Source organism: Atractosteus spatula, chromosome 2 (genome assembly GCF_055471065.1).
Source record: "Atractosteus spatula isolate fAtrSpa1 chromosome 2, fAtrSpa1.hap1, whole genome shotgun sequence".
Taxonomy (NCBI): Eukaryota; Metazoa; Chordata; class Actinopteri; order Semionotiformes; family Lepisosteidae; genus Atractosteus; species Atractosteus spatula.
The window spans coordinates 69,944,331-69,964,546 of NC_142707.1; the positions used below are offsets into that span (position 1 = coordinate 69,944,331).

The 20,216-nt window shown below is 40.0% G+C and overlaps 1 protein-coding gene across 1 annotated transcript in view; it reads right to left on the reverse strand.

The window, feature by feature from the left end:
• The window catches only part of mdn1 (midasin AAA ATPase 1), an 81,758-nt gene extending 61,889 nt beyond the window's left edge, over nucleotides 1–19,869 (reverse strand). The window contains exons 1-17 of the mRNA XM_088906114.1: nucleotides 19,643–19,869; nucleotides 18,294–18,520; nucleotides 17,941–18,165; nucleotides 16,843–16,950; nucleotides 15,718–15,901; nucleotides 13,765–13,974; nucleotides 13,180–13,311; nucleotides 11,810–11,913; nucleotides 10,999–11,113; nucleotides 9,711–9,907; nucleotides 6,390–6,471; nucleotides 5,637–5,732; nucleotides 4,896–5,008; nucleotides 3,829–3,977; nucleotides 2,776–2,836; nucleotides 1,284–1,495; nucleotides 128–231 (exon numbers count right to left, since the gene is read on the reverse strand). Of these exons, the coding sequence (XP_088762240.1) occupies nucleotides 128–231; nucleotides 1,284–1,495; nucleotides 2,776–2,836; nucleotides 3,829–3,977; nucleotides 4,896–5,008; nucleotides 5,637–5,732; nucleotides 6,390–6,471; nucleotides 9,711–9,907; nucleotides 10,999–11,113; nucleotides 11,810–11,913; nucleotides 13,180–13,311; nucleotides 13,765–13,974; nucleotides 15,718–15,901; nucleotides 16,843–16,950; nucleotides 17,941–18,165; nucleotides 18,294–18,520; nucleotides 19,643–19,738 (2,415 nt within the window). The 5' untranslated portion in view covers nucleotides 19,739–19,869. The remainder of the gene's footprint in view (nucleotides 1–127; nucleotides 232–1,283; nucleotides 1,496–2,775; nucleotides 2,837–3,828; nucleotides 3,978–4,895; nucleotides 5,009–5,636; nucleotides 5,733–6,389; nucleotides 6,472–9,710; nucleotides 9,908–10,998; nucleotides 11,114–11,809; nucleotides 11,914–13,179; nucleotides 13,312–13,764; nucleotides 13,975–15,717; nucleotides 15,902–16,842; nucleotides 16,951–17,940; nucleotides 18,166–18,293; nucleotides 18,521–19,642) is intronic.
• Nucleotides 19,870–20,216: the final 347 nt, after the last annotated feature.

Here is a 20,216-nt window from a genome sequence, read left to right on the forward strand (position 1 = left end):
GCTAGATTTCCAGTCAACTTTAAACGGTCTTCTCCGGCCACAACAGAACATCAAAGTGTGTTCAGAAGAAATTTCCTTCGCAAGAAAAACAAAAAAGAAAAAAAAAATATGTAGAAATGAAAATCACCTCCACAAAGGCGAAGACCAGAGCAGATTCGGACACTTTAATCTGTTGCTGGGCCTGGCTTAACCTCAGAGCAAGGGCCTCCCACTGTTCCTTCAGCAGCGCCGCTAACAAAGCACACACAGCCACAGGTTAAACAGGCCGAGAGGCCCACGTGCACATGACCAGACACCCAGACACCCAGACACCCAGACACCCAGACACCCGACCCCATACTGAAGTAAAGACACCTTTCACATACACAGGCATTTCAAACCACAACAAGATAGAATGATGGCTGCTCAGAGATGGTTTGCTCGCATTTTAAAGGATTTTTTAGTGTCCCACTCACACTTGCATGTGAATCGTTTTTGTTTTTAGAAGTTAGACGCCACAAGAGAAAAGAATATGCGCTCTCAACCACTATTTTCGGGATCAACCACTGGTAATCGAGAACTCCGTACAACATAAAATGGCAGGGGATAATGTAACTAAAAGAGCTGTATATGGTGTTTTTCTTAGACACTCTGTAATGGTTCAGTATCTGTAAAATACATGAAAAGTCTGGAATAAGTAGGGGTCTTAAAACTCTGGGGTCAACAACACTGGGATCCAGTCTTGTGTCTAGTTTGCCTCTTTAAAAGTAAGAAGGCAATAACAAGAACAACCACCAAAATCATACAAATACACAACTCTTGAACACGTGACATCAGTGGTCTTAATAGAAGCATTTGGTGTTGCATTTCTTGTGTAACTGCCACACTTGATACATGACGCACAGTCCATTTATTAATTTAGAAGTGACAGGGCAGCAGCAAAAAAGCTTGAAAAAACAAAAGGGAAATAAAAGTCTTAGGTGTCAATTCAAACAAAACTTTGCCCCTACGGTTGCTAAATGGACTGTTGCTTTTTGTTTGACAGATATGCGACACTCCATTCCCCAGGAAACTTGCCACCAGCCTCTGGGGTTGTGAATAGAAAGGTCTTGATTTTATCTGGGTGATGATTACTTTTTTGAAAAAAAAAACACGTTTACATGGTATGAAAATGGCCTTGTGAAAACAAAGCTGAATATGAGGGAATGTGCAGCGAGGAGACGAAAAGGATCACTGCTCTAATTCCAAGGTCTCAAACCCGTTGCTTATCCCGGTGGAGTTCACGGCGATGGTGGGACACGTACCGTTTTCTTTCTTGCTCACTTCTTTGCTGATGGCTGACCTACAGACGTGATTCATGAGCTTGAGCAGGTCAGGCCAGCGCTTCGCCTTGAAGCAGGTATTGACGTGTCCCAGGAAGGTCAGGTTTTGCTTCCTGGAAAAGGTCTGGGAAAATAAGTCCTCAAAGGCCTCCCGCAGGGGCAGGAGAATCAGTTTATGGTCCACTGGCTTGTACCTGAGGACAAGTATGGGAGAACATTAACGATACAATACAACGATACAACAATGCCAATCACCTTACATGTTAACACAAATACAGCACCACAGTTTTTACTATTGCAGCATTACATTATTTGTTTATGGAAGCTGTAAACCTAAGGTACACTGTGGCTTTAGAGTACTTGAAAAAGGAGGGTAGAAGCAAGCATACCTTGAACACCTAAGATACCTGCAGAGCCAGACAAATCTGGTTGGAAACAGGTAACTAGAGACTGGCCAGTACATAACCCCATCCCAACACAATTAATGACCCGTTATAAATGACCTGTTGTAGTGATCAAACTTCCACATAAATGAATAATGAGACAGAAAATACACATTTTGTAAAAGCCTCTGTGATCACATTGAAGTAGAGAACACCCTGTCACATAACCGGTCCAGCTCTTTTTCTGCAACACTTTTTGGGGGTGAAGACGTAATTTATTTCTTCTTAGGAATTGCTAGACAAAAAATAGATATATACACACAGGCAATTTGAAATCTCCAATTGTTTATCAACGCAGCTTGCCAGTACAAGACCTGGGGGTAATGGGAACCTCTACCCCCAGAGCCATTCGTCTTTTGACGTGATGAGAGGTCCACAGCACCTTACAGTAGAGCTGACTGAATGAGCAGCGCTTCTCTCACTAACATCCCTGCAAGCTCATCGGGAGCCGGGAGTCACTGTTATCACCCTACAAGGAACCCCTGGCCTGCAGTGGCCCCCCAGAGCCCCCTGGAGCCCTGCTGAAAAGAGCAGCGCTTGGCCAGCTGTGTACTGCGGCCTGGAGATCACCAGTCACCGCCGAATAATGACTCAACTGACACAATGAGGGACGGATCCTGGACCGGTCCTCTCGAAAGCCCACATTTAGGGTCCTGATTTAAATGAAGATACAACCCAGCTAACAATACTTCAGAAAGGAATCCAATCTGAAATATTACTGGACTTGTATTTGGTGCTGTAAGAACTCATTTTCATGACTGGGAATATGACCTGCCTATTTGAAAACCGTTTCAGATTTGAGGCTTGGGCTCCTGTTCTCGTGATGGTGTTCAGTGATCACAGCATGAAAGGGCACAACAAGCTAAACTTTAACAGGCAGAATCGCAAACAAAAGTTCAGACCAGTATGATCTGAACACACTACGCGCACACTACGACCCTCAATCATTTCATTGGTTAACTACGATAAGGCTTTCACCACCCAAAATGTTAGGAAACATCGTTGAAAATAAGTGCAGCTCTTTCACTCACCCTCCTAAGAGGTCTGCCGTGTCGCTCTGCTGGTTCATGTTTACAACCCGTAACTTGTGGCCTGCAATATGAAAGACCACGACTTTAATTTCTTTTATTCTTGCAGCTTTATATTACATGCAATACACATTTGAAAATATAGATGTAAAACATGAACTTGAACTTGAACTTGAACTTTATTGCCATATGTAACCGGTACTGGTACAATGGAATTCTTACTTACAGAAAGTCTCTCGATTGTAAAAAACAAGACAAAGTGCAGACAGTGCATCAAGACAATGTACAAACAAACAATAGACAACGTGCAAGTAAACATGTAGACAGTTTGAATGTAATGGAATGGGAACTTCAAAATACAGAAACACACAGAAATAATGACTGACTAGAATTTACCCTGAGCAGTGGCGACATTCTGCAGAATAGTTACGAGAGGGGTGGCCACACCTGGTGTGGGAGAAGCTGTCAGAGCTGGAAGTTGGGAAACTGGGTCACCCTTAAATGATCAATTTGTAAAGAACTGAAACACGAGTTTTTATCAATTTAAGTTCATCTGGTCCCCTGGAGGCAAAGACGGACAGCGGTGGGCTTAGAGCGTTGCACCTTGTTAGATTTTCATTTCAAATAAAGTTTAGAGTTCGTAACTGAAGACATCGCCTCCTTAAGCCGTCACAATGACTCTTCCAAGTGCTTACAAACTGCTGGCGATGTGCAACACCTGCTAGACTGTGGCTCTGCAGGACCGAGGTTGGCCATTCTTGGTTTAGGATAAGGTCGGGATCATAATGAAGCACATGGCGAGAGCTGTGGCTAGCAGGAATGCCAAGGCTCAGCTCAGGACTCAAACTAGATTTCAAGCTAGCGTTTGGCAGGAGGGTAGTAGCTCCTCTTTCACTTCACATACCGCACCCTGAACGAGAATGCTGGTGTGAAAAGTTTCAGAAGACTCAAAGCACAGAAAGAATACACAAAGAAATCACAGCTTCAGCAAGGCAATCTGCAGTTAGGAAATGTTCCTGACTGTCTCCTCCAGTACAAGAAGCGGTTAGCGGTCACCTGTGATGCCTGCAAGGTACTGGACTGTGGAGGTCTTGCCAGTTCCCGTTTCTCCCACCAGCAGAATGGGTTCACCTTTGTTCACGCACACCGACAGCTGCTCCAGCAGAACAGACGAGGGCCGAGTGGCTGCAAATGTCTGCGTCTCTCTGGGGGAAAAAAAAAACGTTCTTTGTGCTCGGGTTGCTAAAAGATGATTCATTGTGCCTTCAGCATTTCCAACTGATACAGAATGAGCGACCAGTAAACTTAAAGGCAATCTGATTCTTCCACACCCCAAAAAAAACAACACAGAAATGTCCAAATATGTTCCTGGGTTCCCAGCACTGCAAACTTATCAAAAAGACTGAAGTCTTCAATGTTTTGGTGAGAAAAAAAGTCATTACCCATTTAATCAATAAACATTAAAACTAATAACTACAAAGCTGAAAAGATGAGTATATACCATACACAAGATACTTTAATCATACAAACTTGACTGAATCAAATTCCACTTTCAAAGTAACACATAACATTTAATATTTATAGTATTTTTAAAAAAAGCACATGCATAACCATTACAAAGCTCACTATATATCATTCTCTGTTTGCACAGGCTGATTTTAGTTTTTATTTTTTAGGACTATAAAGTTACTTCCCATTTCAGTGCTGTGCTCAGGCTCAACAGACCCAATGAAACTACACTTTCTAAGACATTAACTGTTAAAATAAGTTCATTATTAAATATAGAACACGAAGGGACTTATATACACAGTATTTTTAATAATATATTTTTTTTTAAAACTCATTTTATAAAACATTCTGTTGTGGGTTGACTCTTCTCCTCAATAGTTGATTAGGAAGGCTATCAATTGTTTTTGAAAGAAGTAGAGTTCTAGGGATATAATAAGGGCACTTTTATATGCTGAGGGCAGAAGTTTTATCTATCATATGGGTGAGATTAGGAATCAATTCAATGTTTATTCAATTTACCAACAAGGAACTTAACACTCTGCAAGCATCTGTTGACCTGATCATCAGACTTGTATAAAGATCAGAGGATAGACCGCAGTCCCAGACCAGCTTACACATGGAGACGAATTGCTTCATTCTGTTTGCGGGCAACCGTGGCTCTGCCCACTGCAACTTCCATCTCCGACAGCCTAATCGCTGGCTTGTACATCTTGCAGAAGTGTTCCGCCTGTTGCAAGAAGAGCACCATATCCATTAACTAGCCCACTGACTAGGCCAAGCCCAAACCAAAACACATCACACTTGTAAAACCCATTGAATCCTTATTCAAGTTAGAAAGAAAATTTAATGTGGGTTCAAAAAGTGAAATCATAGTTTTGGTATGGTAACCTTGAAATTTGACATTTTTCATTTGTGGTTTAAAATCTTTTTTAAAAAATTACACAAATTACAAATCGTTTCATCTGCAGACCCCTTACTGTAATCAAAACAGTCTATATAAAAAATCAAAATGCAATTATGGCTCTTTAAAGCCAACTGGTTTATTAGACCCTATCTACTAATCTTCAGCAATGAGATCAATATACTGTAGCCTGGTAATGTAAAAATCTTGACTTCTTAAAGTTTTACAAATGAGAACTGAGCTTGTTTTAAACAAGGGACCATCTATTTACAGTATTTGAAACTACGCAAATCTATTATTCAAGTCTGTAAAACATTAGTGATGTAAGTGTATAAGCTCTTAAGGTGACATTGCACTCGGAGTCTCATGGACATTCACTGAAGAAAGTGGTTACTGCTGATAAGGGCCTGATGGATGACCACAGCTGCTCACAATGAACCATTTTAATCAATACCTTTTCTTTTGAAATGTTGAGTTTGCTCCCGATGATTTCTGCAGTTCTTTGCCTCCTCTCAGGATTAGACAGCATAGCAGCAAAACAATCCAGTGCCTATGAAAAGAGACAGTTTATCAGATAAACGCAGCGCTCCTTGCTAAATAAAACGAAGCACAAAAGACACTTGCTATTATTCTGGTCCCACTCCAAAAAGATTAAAACAGAATTAGCTATCAATCTACTCATCTTGATTGTTTTGAGGATTAACAGCTCATTCTAGTAAAAGAAGTGAGTTAAAAAGGCAAATTGATTGCGATAGTATAACAGTCACTTATACAAAGTGCTGTATCCTATAAGGAATCATAAATCTGCAAAGAATAATTAGGTTGTTAAACAGGTAAACAGGTATTTTCAAGCCTTATGTTGCAGTAACTGTAACATTGTCAATTTTCTTGCATCTGGCACACAGTGCATCATTTATTAAAATTTTAGTGGGGCTCATACAAATTTTCAACTGCTTCATAAACCCCTCTGATCTACCCGTTTAAGGACAAGCAATTGAGAAGCCAAAGCGTAAACCACAAACATAACCCCGAGCCAGACACCCTCATGTGCTACAAGAGGGGGTCAGCTAAATTCCTTATACAACTGAATCGCAAGGTCCAAAAATAATCAACGACTGGGCATTCTGAGTCTCCTGCTAACAAAGCGAAAGCTGCAGTCGAACCAATAACCTCACCCTGGGTGAACCCCAGGCCTCTGGAAGCTTACCTCTTGGAATACATTGAGTGCAGTGGAGGATGAAGTGCTGTCAAAGTTAATGGCAATTCTTTCGCACCACTTCAACAGGTCTCTGAAAGAGTTTTGGACAAGAAAACGGGAATAAGCTCAACAACAGACAGGCAGGTAAATACGAAGGTTGTCATCCAAGAAGGCTGCCCTCACATGACACACGCGACCTCTGCAGTCCCTGTACTGAGGAAAAGCCAATCGATCTCCCATCGACTGTGGCAGGACACAGCGGAAAGCTAATTAAAAGCCAGAGGGCTCGTTATCTGATGTGAAGTACAAAGCGAACTTGGTACAACGCTGCTGTCAGGAGGACTCATAGACAGGAAGATTTTAATAATCCTTTATTTTCCTATCCTTATACACTGCTTCAGCACTATTATTAAAATGTGCAAAATGTTTCCCTGCCATTGAAATGTGCCTCACAATGTTAACATTCACCGTGTTCAAAAACAACCTGCCATGGTCAGCAGAAGACTTTCCCAAGTCATCGTGAAGACGGGAGAATAACCTCTCCATAATATTTGACATTTCAAGTTACTTTGCGTCCCATCATGTTATCATTTCTTTCATCTGGGTTTTGTCCAGGATGATATAAAGGGATGCTATTGCTAGGTAAATACAACACACTGGGTCCAACACAAAATATATAGAGCTTCTACAAAGCTAGTTTACACACTAGAATCTAAGCATTACTGCAAAAAACTAAACAGCACTTTGCTTTTAGAAACATATTTATGGATGTTGAAGGCGACATCTTTGCGTCTTTTCAACTTATTTAGCTGAAAACAACAGCGCTTTATCAGAAATTATACAGAGCAACATATTTCTAATCTTGCACATAAAGACCTAGGATGACCCAACCCATCCACTCTTTATAGAACATACTCTCCTACCCTGTGGAGGGTGATACCAGATCTCTTCTATAAAGACTAAGAGAGAATTTACTTCCTTTATAAATAAAAGCATAATGAATTATAATAATTAGAAGTTTGTTTGTGGGTAAGGATGTTATTATTAATGTTGTTGTATTAGACATTTTACCGGCTAATTGTCTATTTTTAATCTTATGGTATTGGATTGAGCTCTGACAGAGCAATGTTGTTAAATGTTGTTGTGCAGCCTAGTATTGTACTGTTGCTGTATTACTGTCATATACAGTATGTTACAGTATATAGGAAAATGAAAAGGCTTATTCCATGCTGAAAGGAAAAGAAAAGAGAATGTTTTGGCTGTGGAGCCTTCTTCAGGTGTCAACATATATATATATATGAGCTATTGATGTGTAGCTCCCTTAGACACACTAAAGGTTCATTCAATTCTATTCTCAATAATAACCCACACAATTGCAGATGATTCAAGCGTTATGTGATTCTTAAACTAACTAGCTGAAAATTCTTTGACTTTTACAATTTGATAATCAGATTTTATTTTTTTAGAAGTCCAAAACTCTTTAAAGACTAAGAGAGCATTAACTTCCTTTATACCTAAAAGCATTCAATTGTTGAATAATGAAAAGACTGTTTGCAGGTAGGGATCTTATTATTATTGCTGTTGCATTAGACATTTTACCAGTTCATTGTCTGTTTTTAATCTTACGATACTGGATTGTGTTCTGACTGAGCAATGTTGTTAAATATTGTTTTGTATCACGGTATTGTACTGCTGCTGTACTGTATTATTGTTATATATGTTATATATTAAGAGCTATTGATGCGCAAGAAAAGCTCCCACAGAAGCAATAAAGGTTAATTGAATTTCAGTTCTCAATAATAATTACCAGTACAATATGAGAGGATTCAAGCAATATGTGCGTCTTAATTAACCATCTGAAAATTCTTTGTTTTTTATCATTTGGTAATCAGGTTTTTTCTTTATAGAAGTCCAAAACTGGATTTGTCAATGTCAATTAATTTGGCCTTACAATACATATACTGTGTACAATACTGTTCCACCACCACCACGTGAACAAACTCACATACTCTACCTAAAAATGCAGTGTTGAATAGTTCACCTTTTTCCCCCCACTGTAAGCCTTTCAGTGCCCACAGCAGAGTCAGCATCAAGCACAACAGTGATCCATCCCTGACAACACCACATGTTCATAGACGTGCAGTAAACTGCAGAAGCTACCACACTGTGGCAAGACAAACCTAACCAAGTCTAATCTACACCAACCAAACCGGCTCCGGGAATCATGGTCACAGCTGTTAACACAGCTCATACTTCAACAGGCAACGTGATTACAGGGAATGCAGTTAAATACTAGGCCTCAACCTGAAATCTGGTTGACTGCCTTTAGTGGTGGAGGCACACAATATTTTAGTTTGTTTTTTTTCCAGAGTGAGCTTTTTACTCATTCTTTTGAATTTTTATTGCTACTTCTGATAAAAACATTTTTGTATAAAACTCTTCAATAGCCTACTTTCTGCTGATAAATCAGTGCCATTTTGCAGTTAGTACTGTTACAGTAAATGATGGGGAGCCGAGTTCCTGATGCTTGTCTGCACTTCCTAGTTTATTACCTTTTTTTGAAGGTAAGGAACAAAGGATATTTATCCAAACAGCTGTCACCTGGTCCTTGAGACCAGTAAACAGGGTAAAAGGTACAGATAATTAAAAGGAGTTTAATATACTCAGGTTAATTAACTTCACTGTTAAAAAATTAAGGCTGCCATACTAAGGAATAACTGCACCCAGCCACATTCACGGTTTTATTTTTTCTCAATCTTTTAAATTCAGCAAATAAATAGTAACTGTGCAGAAATATGTCATATTTAAGTTTGTACCCTGCAGAGGTTAACTTGTGTTAACTTCTTTTCAATTAGAGATTTTGTGAAACATGCAATTTGACCGTAGGTGCCCAAACATTTGCATACAACTGTAAATGAATAGTAGTAGTGCATAATAATCATAATAATCACATTATGAATATCCTACAAAACACAACACTTTCAACTTTGGACTGCAGATCTAGACAACACAAGCAATAATGCTCTTTATTTGTAGGTGAAAATGTAAGTGCTAGTGTTGAAAAATTATGTTAAAAAATACTGGCATACAAAAAGAAAACAATGCCAATTACTATTTTAAAACAAATATGGGACCTGAAATCTGTAACACACAAGGTGAACAATCAAAATCATACTGAGAAAAGACAATGGTTCTTAGCATAATAACCAAGCAAGTTATTTGCAGAGAACATACAGTGATTCATAATAGTATGAAGTTAAACACAGTAATAAATATGCTAATGGCACCAGAACTGACGGTGAACAGAATTCCCTGCTGCCGAGCTCCTACCTCAGAGACAAGCCTCTGCCCTCAAGGCCTGCTCCTCTGTCCTCCATTTTGGTTGGAAACATGTCAACAGTCGGATGACTTGCTTTGCTACATGAGGAGAAATGTTCAGACTTGCGTTTGTCTCCAGTCAACTGGCAAAAGATGTCTAGAAGTCGGTCTATCACAATGGAGAGATTAGGATATCTCTTAAGCATCACCTGTTAAAATATATTTAAAGAAGAAAACTTGGTGTTATACCTATATACTTAATCATAACTTGGCATTCATTACAAAGGTTCACAAAACCTCAGAAGACATGATTTCATTCCCATTTTACATGTTTATTCACTCCTTCAAGTATTTTCTTTTTCACACTTAGATCCTTGATTATCTACTATAACCATAAATAATAATTTGCATTCTACCACATTTTAATCGACGATCTTTGCTAGTTCTAGGACTTACTAATAATATAAGCTTCCTCGTTCCTCTTTCTTTTTACTTACATCTCCATTCTCCAATGGAGAAAGCCTAAACGTCTCCCTTAAACTGAAGTAATTTAATTTTTCTCCACCTAAATGGAGGCGCAGTCAGTCTGCTGGTATTTAATGGCTGTGAACCATCACCCAGGTGGGTGCTACATTTCAGTGTCAACTGAGATCTTTGTGATGAAAATGTCCAATATAAATGAACTATTTTTATACAAACTTTAAAAGATCTTACTTCTAGTAAGCGAGATGTGAATATTATAGATGAAGAAATGTCTTGGAACCATACAGAATCAGTATAAATCTGTTGCCTAGTTCCCTAGTCCTTTGTACAGGCTTTGTCCAGGCGGCACTGTTAACATGTTGCGGGAATGTCCAATTAAGGTTACTCTGGAAGCAGGTTTGTTCCTTTTTTATCCACTGCTACAAATAAGAATACTACCAGCTGTTGATGAGTACTTTTACACAAATTATAACTTGAAACTTGGCTCAACGACTGAAAACATGTCTATCACCACAGCAAAAAAAATGTTGGCGCTGTGCTGGGAGACTGCATGGATACATGTATATGAACCCTGCTGCTGCTGGTATCCATGGTGACGCAGGATTGCTGCAGCTGAAACAGTCAAATCCTTACTTCAAAGTGCCTTTATCACAGCTGTCTAATACTGCTTGAGGGGCGCTCATGGTGTAGAGCTTTGTTTTGTTGTTCGTTTGTTCTTGTTTTAGAGAAACTTCAACTAATAAAAACACGAGTTCACAAGAAAAAAAAATAATTCCATGAACACTGTCATCTTCTGATACAATGATTTTGATCTCACCTCCTTCAATTCCTCTTGGCTCATACCGGTGAGCTGTATCCTGGCCCAGTGTTTATCCAAAAGAGCTGCGTGGCTGTTCTGTGGCCTGTACAAGCCCCCACCGCTGCTCAACAACCTTCAAATCAATAGAAAAATAAAAGACATGAGACAAAAGTAAAAAAACTATCATAAAATAACAGTTATTTCCACTGCCACATTCTCATTTGGACAGCACCATGGAGTTAGGACTGGCCTCAGGACTCTGGACTCAAAGGTCATGGCTTTAAATCTGAGCTAGCACACTGCTGTTGCACCCTGATTCAAGGGACTTCACACAAACTGCTCCAGCCAAGGCATTATCAACGGGTACTTCTTGAGGTTGAGATTTTACAATGAGTAAATCTAAATTGACTTGGTTAAAATGATTTAAGAAACCGTCATTCACAATATTTTTTTCAATATTTGAAAGGTCAGATCTGTTGCATAATAAAATTACAGTTCTTGTAACATGTCAAAATATTTCAGAGATGCAGATTCGATAGAAAAATAAGGGCAACGGTAAACTATTTGCGTTACAATGTGATGAAAACACTGCTCTGACCGTGACTCGGTGACTCAGTCAGGGCAAAGCCCCGGGGCAGAGGAAGAATATTCTGCTGTATGAGGAGAGGGGAAACGCTGTACCTCAGACTTTGACAAGCTAAGTACAGTATAAACGTCATTAAAAACTTCATGTTTCTCACTATTTAAGAAAAAGAAAGGAAACTTCGACCCCTCTTTCACTTTCAGGAATTTCCTCTTGCTGTTCAGAGAGCTCCCGATGATTTCTCACCTCCTTGTTGCAAAGAACTGAAAGCCCGGGGCCACTTCGATACAGTCTCCACGGCCGGGGATCACGAGTTTCTTGTTCTCCATCAGAGGGATCAGCACAGAGATCTGCGGTACAAACACAGTGAGCGGCAGAACGATCACCGAAACCACCAGCGGTGAACTTCTCATTGATTCAAGAGCTAATTTGCTTGACTTTATTCCCCACAACTGCCTGTGGTCATTTAGATATACTTCCATTGTCTAGCATGTAAAAGTCACGTGAATACACAGGGGGTACTGGCAGATGTTGAAGCTAGGGACCAGAGAACAGCTACTTACAGTGAAATGACTTCTAATTAATTTCACTTATATGGCGTTCTTCTGGACACAAAGCGCTTTACAGGTAATGGGGACTTCCCTCCGCCACCATCAATGTGCAGCCCCACCTGGATGATGCCAGACTGTACCAGTCCGCTCCCCAAACACCAGCTCTCAGTGGGGAGGAGAGCAGAGTGATGAAGCCAGTTCAGAGATGGGGATTATTAGGCCATGACGTATAGAGGTGAGGGGGGAATTTGGAAATTTGGATTTTCTTCTCAAAAAAATAATGTAAAATAGGAAAGATAAGGATGTGGACATGAGAACATGCACAACTCAATTTTTTCCTCATAAGAAATAATGGAATATGGTAGGAAAAGAGATTTTAAGTTAGAGTAACATTGGATATTATGTGTGGTGATCCAGATACTGTACATGTACAGAACAGGTATTTTACTGTATAACACGCATGCATATTTAGAACAATTTCTGAGCTTAAGGACTTTATAACATCATTTTCACCTACCAAACACTTAATTGAAATCTGCATGAAACTCTTTTTCTTATATTATAAATATTTTATTCAGGCTTAATAGAAAACCATGCTTAGATTACATTTTATGACCTTAAACTATAACCTCTCACACTTTTTAAAAAAAATATGTAAGAATTATTTTAACAGAAACCAATTATAGTGCACAAAAACATTTTTAAAATGAATTTGCCTTGATACATCAATCATTTTTATGATCTTGAGAAGCCGACGAGTTGTGGTCCTTTGACCTAATGATATACAACATAAGACGACTCAGACAGGATGTAAGGAAGAGATGGTAACCCAACACTGATGTAAAATACTGTACCGAATGACTTTGCAGTCTTTCTTCACAAAAATGACGTAACTAAGTGAGGGGACTTTTCCCAAACTCACACCTTTTACTTTTTGAGTAACCAATTACAAAATCTTATCATCTCAACACACTGAATTTATACAAACCTAACTGGACAACCAGACCTCTCTGCACTAGATTTACAGCTAAAGCCTACTGTTTGCCCCCATTTGAAAATACACACCACATCTAAAGGGGCATGATCGATGTCTTCCAGGAGGATCCAGTGACCATTGGCTACAGCTTGTGTCAAAGTGCCAGGCTGCCAGACAAACTTTCCAGGAACATCCGTACAGCGATACATTCCCAGCAACATCTGTGATAAAACACGCGCAAAAAAAAGTTGCTTCAGTATTGTACTTCATTGTATCTCCACAATCAGAAATAACACGTTCATTCCTGAGCAGAATGCGGCTTCTCCAGATGAGTGTCTCAGAAAGAGAAAGTGCATTCCAGAAGCACAGGGTTACTCTCCTCCGTGACTGAACCGCGGAGAAGTTGTGCTGTCTGGAGAAACCAGACCAAGAGCAGGGAGCTATAAGGCAACACTGCTAACTACCATACAATCATTCTGCACAAAATAATAGCATACACAAACCTTTAAAAAACACCGTTTATAAATGTACAAACCAGCAACCATTATGGAAGCCCACACAGAAGGAGAGAGTAAGACATACACATTTTCTTTTGTCCATTTAACCTTTGATTAGGTACCAATAGGTGTCAAACCCACGGCTTCAACCAATGTTTAGTTACTATTTTTTTTTACCTTGCTGTCTGTTTGATCTCCAAGTTGCACCTTCAGAATTTCTGGAGGCTTTAGGTGCCCAGTCACTTCAGCCAGGTATTCTACCAGAGCGGTTTTGCCACATCCAATGGGCCCTTCCAGCAGCACAGCCTTCTGGGAGGCAACAGCCATAGCGAGTCTTTGCAGGCTTTGGCAGGTAGAGTCCACCAACACAAGGTCTTTCGCACGGCCCTGTAAAGTCAAAAACACAAGCTAAATTACCACATACTTTATTCTGAGGTTTAAATGTGCATCCGAAAATGTAATGTTAACACCTCATTCCCTAAGATCATGAGTAAATGTTTTCTTATCTAAATGTATAAAAAACACATCTTTAAAACTGATGCTGTCAGCAAAACAGAAACATTTAACTATAACTTAAGGATCAAAAATAAAGTCTTCACTACCACATAGTCTAAGATTGCCATCACGCTAACTTATCCTACATACTGTACTTTTTCAGTTCTATAATGCTATACACTATTATCTATGATGTGTTCTAATGTTTTATTTAATCTCTTATTTAACCAGGCAAATCCATCAAGAACAAGTTCACGTTCATCCATTATACAACTGTAGAGTAAAAATCCACTGGAGACCTTTTTGCTGACCAGAAGACGAGTTCATTGTATGTTCGGCCAAAGAGAAGCACCTTCCTTGCAATTAGGAAGATGGTTCCCTCAAGAGAAGTTACAGTTGACCTTTTATACACTTACTTGATAAGGAACACAAAGAGCTTAATTCTCAAAAGAAAAAACTTCAGTCTTAATTAATTTCTATTGGTTAAGCAAACTTCTGCTTTAATGTGAAGCTTTTACGGAAGATGTCTATGTAACTAAGCTATATCAGTGTTTTCTTCAAGCAGGAAGTTATAATTGGCCTTCTACACAAAGTTAATTCTTTGGGATTCAAAACCAGCATTCTTTGTGTCTGCAGGCCCCTAGTCTTATCAGCAGCAGATACTGAAATGTTGCAGCTAGCATTTTTACTGAACAGAGAAAGAATTTTTAACCCTTCACAACAAACAAATTTTCTCTAACAATCCTAGTACTTTGCTCAAGAGCACAACAGAAGCGTCCCATCTAGGGAACTGAACCCACAACCCTACGATGCAGAGACCAGGGCTCCAATAAAACTCCACACGGATGTCCCAAGCCACTTTTCCTTTGACTTCAAAATGGCATGTTATAAATGGAGGAAGAAAATACCCGCTGAAAAGTCTTCTCAGAAAACCTGCTTGGAAACTTGACTGAGAAGCACTTTTAGACAACACTAACCAGGCCTAGACCATTTGGAAAGGCCCTGCACTCTGGAAAATATAACAATAACCAAACGAAATCACTTGGAAAGTGCATTAGTGAATTAAAAATGGATGCTTTATGCTTTTCATAAGTAAACTACAGAGTGCTACATAGTGCTTTCTATTGCTAACCAATTGTACTATCAAAAATTAGCTCCTGAGGAGCTGCTTCAAGGCATGCAAGTTTAAGTTGAAGCAATAGATCCACTGAGTGGGCATCAGTGTTTACAAATAAAAATGAAACAATATGCCTTGTAGCTGTTAAACCATCCCCTAATCTTGTTTCAAATCTACCTTGCTATAGCTACTACTGTCACCACAGCTACAATAATTTCTAAACATCCCTTCATACGCTATTTTTTCCACTATTGCCCTACTGCCATCTATTCCAACACCACCCTGTGAGATTTCCATCTCGAGGTGCCATGGTAGAGCTCTCAGCTTACCGAACACAACTCTGATAAAAGCAACTGTTGGAACCCCTGCTTTTTAAAAAGGCAAAGATTCAAATGCAGTCGTCAAAACAGTCACACAAAACAAAAAACATTTCCATCACTTGTTACAAAAAAAACAAAAGCGATGCCTGATGCTTTACATAGGTTCGGATCTTGCTCCTGGACATTCTCAGCACTCACCTGCTCTCGGCTCCTGAGGGCCCTTCTTGGTAGCAGAACCCCACAGACTGCAACGACATTCTGGGACAGGTCATCAGGCCCGACACGATCCCGGGCGATCCCTCCCTGATGTGTGGGTGGAGTGCCTGGGTTGGCCAGCATTAGGGCTTTTTCAACATTCTGCAGCTGCTCCTCCTCCAGGCTTCTATATTAATTCAGAATGTGAAACACACACACATCGGCACTTCAGGTTTGAGAGGACGAAACCCCAAGAATTACTATGAGACGAGTTGAATTCTGGTGCTTTCAAATAAACGTCGCACAAAATGTGAAACGCATAAGTTTCCCCAAATGGTAAATAACTCGGCCGTGAAGAGAAAATCCCGATTAGGTCTAAATCAAAACATAACACTGCATGCGGCACAAGCATCCATTACTCTACAGTAGGGTGTATTCGTGAACCTCACTTATTCGTGATTCAGGGTTTTGGATGGAAAAAGAGCAGAGCGGGATCAAACAGAACCGAAGATTTTTTTAAGCGCAGCTTTCAAATGAATTGCACCACACACTAGGACCGCTTGACACATCTGGCCACTGAACGCGCTTCTCCCTGCCCACGTACCCAAATCTCAGCGCGGTCTTGTTTTTATACCGTAACAGACACTCCAGGTTCTGTGTCGGCTGCGTGGGAATGACAGACTGGAGCCAACTTCCCAGGCTCACTGACAGTTTCATTACCCTTTGCATTACAGCGTTCTAATCACAGAGGCAGAGAGAAGAGGTGCAGGCATCGGCTAGGCACCGGGGAGGGATTCATGTTGTTTATTTGAACTGATTACTATAAGTTTGTGATCAGTGTTGTTTCTTTTAGTTGATTAATGTTATTTAAACTAAGTTAAAGCCAAAGCATTAGCACTTTAATTATCATGCGTCTTACGTCTTTAAACTAATCACACTATATACTGTAGCACATTTACAGGAGTGGACTTGGTTATATGCGAATATGGCTATTCGTGATGGTTCTCTGCACATACCCTTGCAAAAGTCGAGACCCTGCCGTACTTATTATGCCACAAGGGACTGGAAGTGTATTCATATAACATCTTTCACAATCACATTAGGGAACTATATTGCTGATGCTCTTACTTTATTTTAAGATGGAGTATTTCATCGCTGGTGAAGATCTTTCTAAGAAAGATTTTTTTCTGGTTATCATTCATGTGCGACACCATGGCCAAACAATGTGCGGTATACCTGAAAAACAACAGAAAGAAGATTGCCACTGTGTTGCACACAACTAGTACTCTTGACTTTTTTTATATACATATTGAGACCTACACTAAAGTATATTTGTTCACTGCACTTAAATATCACAAAAGATGGATTAAACACCATGAGCATGGTGAAGGAAATGCATCCATCACAGTAGTGGGTGTGCTCACCTTTCTACATGCATGACTCACACATAGAAATGATTTCTGCAAACGAAACGTTTCCACCCTGATCCTGGAGAGTTCTACTATGACAGATCTCGTAGGTAATTATTAATCAATTTAGAAAGACTTGAAACAATTTGTAACTGTTTATACAGATGATTACTTCAATCAAGTCATTTAGAGATCATCCATCCATTTTCTAAGTGCTTAACCTTGGCAAACAATGGGCGCGGGGCAGGGTACACCCTGGACGGGACGCCAGTCCATCACAGGGCACACACACACATGCACAGACTCACACCAGGGCCAATTATCTCTAATTAATGTGTGTTTGGACCGTGGGAGGAAACTGGAGCACCCAGAGGAAACCCATGTGAACAAAGGGAGAACGTACAACCTACACCCAGAGAGCACCCCACGAACTGAACCCAGGGCCCTAGCGCAGTGAGGCAGCAATACTAACGACTGCATCACCGTCCCACCCTCTTTCGAGATGGTTTGGAACAAAAATCACAATACTTGGCCTATCTATCCCTCAAGGATACAAATATCCTTAAAATAAATCACGCAAGACGTCCAAGAAGTAATTTACAAGTACGCCCAGCCTTTAGAAATAGGTGATATTGGTTGACCTACAAAGCTAATCGGGTGGTGGCTCATGGAGGAACACAAAAGGACTACAAAAACCTGAAATCAAGCAATCACTGGAGCGTTTTTACGAACAGAATGATCAGATGCAAGATGTTTCTGACAATACTTGATAAGATGTCATCAGGTAGCAGAACAGGTTTTAAAACGCAGCACAGACCATTTAACCATGACATCGCTGGTGCGGAGCTGCGAGACGCAGACACTCCAGTTCCACAGCTCTCTGAACTTGGCACAGTCGCTCTTCAGGAACTTGAGGGTGGCACCCATCAGGTCCCGCAGCTTCATCCGCTTGGGTCCATACGAGACCGCGCCAGATTCCGCGCTGGTAAAAAACAGCCTCTGAAACACGGGTGGCGCCTCCTCAAAATATCGCAAGGCAAAGCTGAAAGCCGAAATGAAATAAAGGTTGTCGTTTGTTTTTTTGCATTTCCCACAAAGCATCACTTTCACTCAAGCCAACTTCTTCCCGTTATTTGGAAATGGGGAAGTTCTTTGATAGGGGTTACTCACGGCAGAGCATCGGGACTGATATGCAGGAGTTTGCCGAGGGCCACACACAGCCTTTCGTGCAAATCGTGGTTGATCCGACCATCTGCTTTGATTTTCTCTGCGTTCCTTTCTAGCAGGTCCAAAACCAGGGGCCGCAGGTGCCGTCCGATGAGAAGGGTGTATTCTTTGTCAAGCAGTAACTGAGCAAGGCAGCCGAGGATGCACTGGCGGTCCTGTCGACTCCAGACCTTTCACAAGCGGCAAAACACAAAACAAGCACAATGGTTAGTCTGCTTGATCCAAAACCACCCCTACTATTTTAAAGCTTTTCAAATGTCTGAGGGCTAGTTCCTACAACCAGACACCCCATATTCTCTATTGGCTTTAAATTGACGTAAGAGATTGGGTCAATGAAGAAAATAACCCCGTTTCTACTGTTGTTGTAGCCTTTTACATCACACATTACCCAGTAATTTATCACACAAGTAAGATATTAAACCATGACATCTCTTCATCTTTGACCCACTGTAAATGCACAGTATACTGTCTAAAAGGTGCGTGCCACATGAAGAGTGAACGCATAAACTTGAAAACAATCAGACATTAGATAAAAAGTGGGACCTTCATATGTTTTGACAATTCAACATTATAGAACAGTTTGTTTTTAAAATATAAATACAAAACCAGCAAATTAATCAGACCCTACAGTAAAAGAAAAGGCTACAGTTCAAGCTTTTTCCTATCCAAGACTGAGACATCAGAAAGCCCAAAGTAATTGCACACCTACCACCACATACAGTTGTGGGTGGTAATCCTGTTTATTTTTCCATTCATCTATTGATCTACATTCCCTGTCCTTGTGGCATGCACCTTTTAGACAGTATACTGTACATTTACAGTGTGTCAAAGATGAAGCGATTTCACGCAGTTTAATATCTCGCTTGTATAATAAATTAATGGGGAAATGTGTGATGTAAAAGGATACAAGAGTAGAAAACAGATTATTTTCTTCATTAACCCAATCGTGCATTTCAATTGTAAAAACAACTTCTAATATGAGACATGTACACAGATAAGACAGAATAAAATGTTATAATCGCGGGTTTTTACGCAGTAAGACACTAAAACTTTCATTCCTAAATTGTTTATAGCGCCTGTCAGACTGACAAAGAACAGTTTAACAATTTAAATGCGTTTAATCACGATAATATTATATTTACGGTATGTTCGGTGAAATAGGTTAGACCTCCACTTAGTTATCTACAGACTTCACGGACACGAAAGTGGATCGGATTCTAATTTTTCATATGTGACCAAGTCACACTAAGTCCCCTTCGTGTTTTCTGTCCTTAAATTACAGCAGCTCTTACCTGCTTTGCCAAGTACGTTCCGAAATCGCTGCTGCTTTTTTCAACGTGTTTCGAGATGATACCAAGTGATGACAGACTCAGCTCTAAGTTCTCCATGGTATCATTTGCGTTTCCTTTCTTTTGTGTCTCCCGAAAGCTTTAAATGTAATATATTATAGTATCCAATGATATTTCTTTTCCTGCAACAGGAGTAGCTATGTCATTACTTGCTTTCCTTAGATGGCTTCACTAAGCATGTTCCCCTCAGTTATCGCAGGCAGTCCACACGTGGGTATGTTAGTAGTGTTTCCGGGTCAAGAAGAATCTCTACCCAATAAGAGGATTGCAGTGTCGTTTTTGCATGTTTGTGTTTCTGGTGTAAAATCAGTGTTATGTGACATACGAGAAACGTTTGTTTCCTATATTCATTTAAAGTGTCTCCGAGCCGTACGTCTTGTATTGATATATAGCTAGTATATAATAAGTATATCAACAAGTAAAGGTTTATTTCATGCCCAAAGTGAAGAAAAGAAACACCGTTTTTCTTCTCTTGTTTTCTTCCCTTTTCAGCATGGAATAAACCTTTACTTTCATC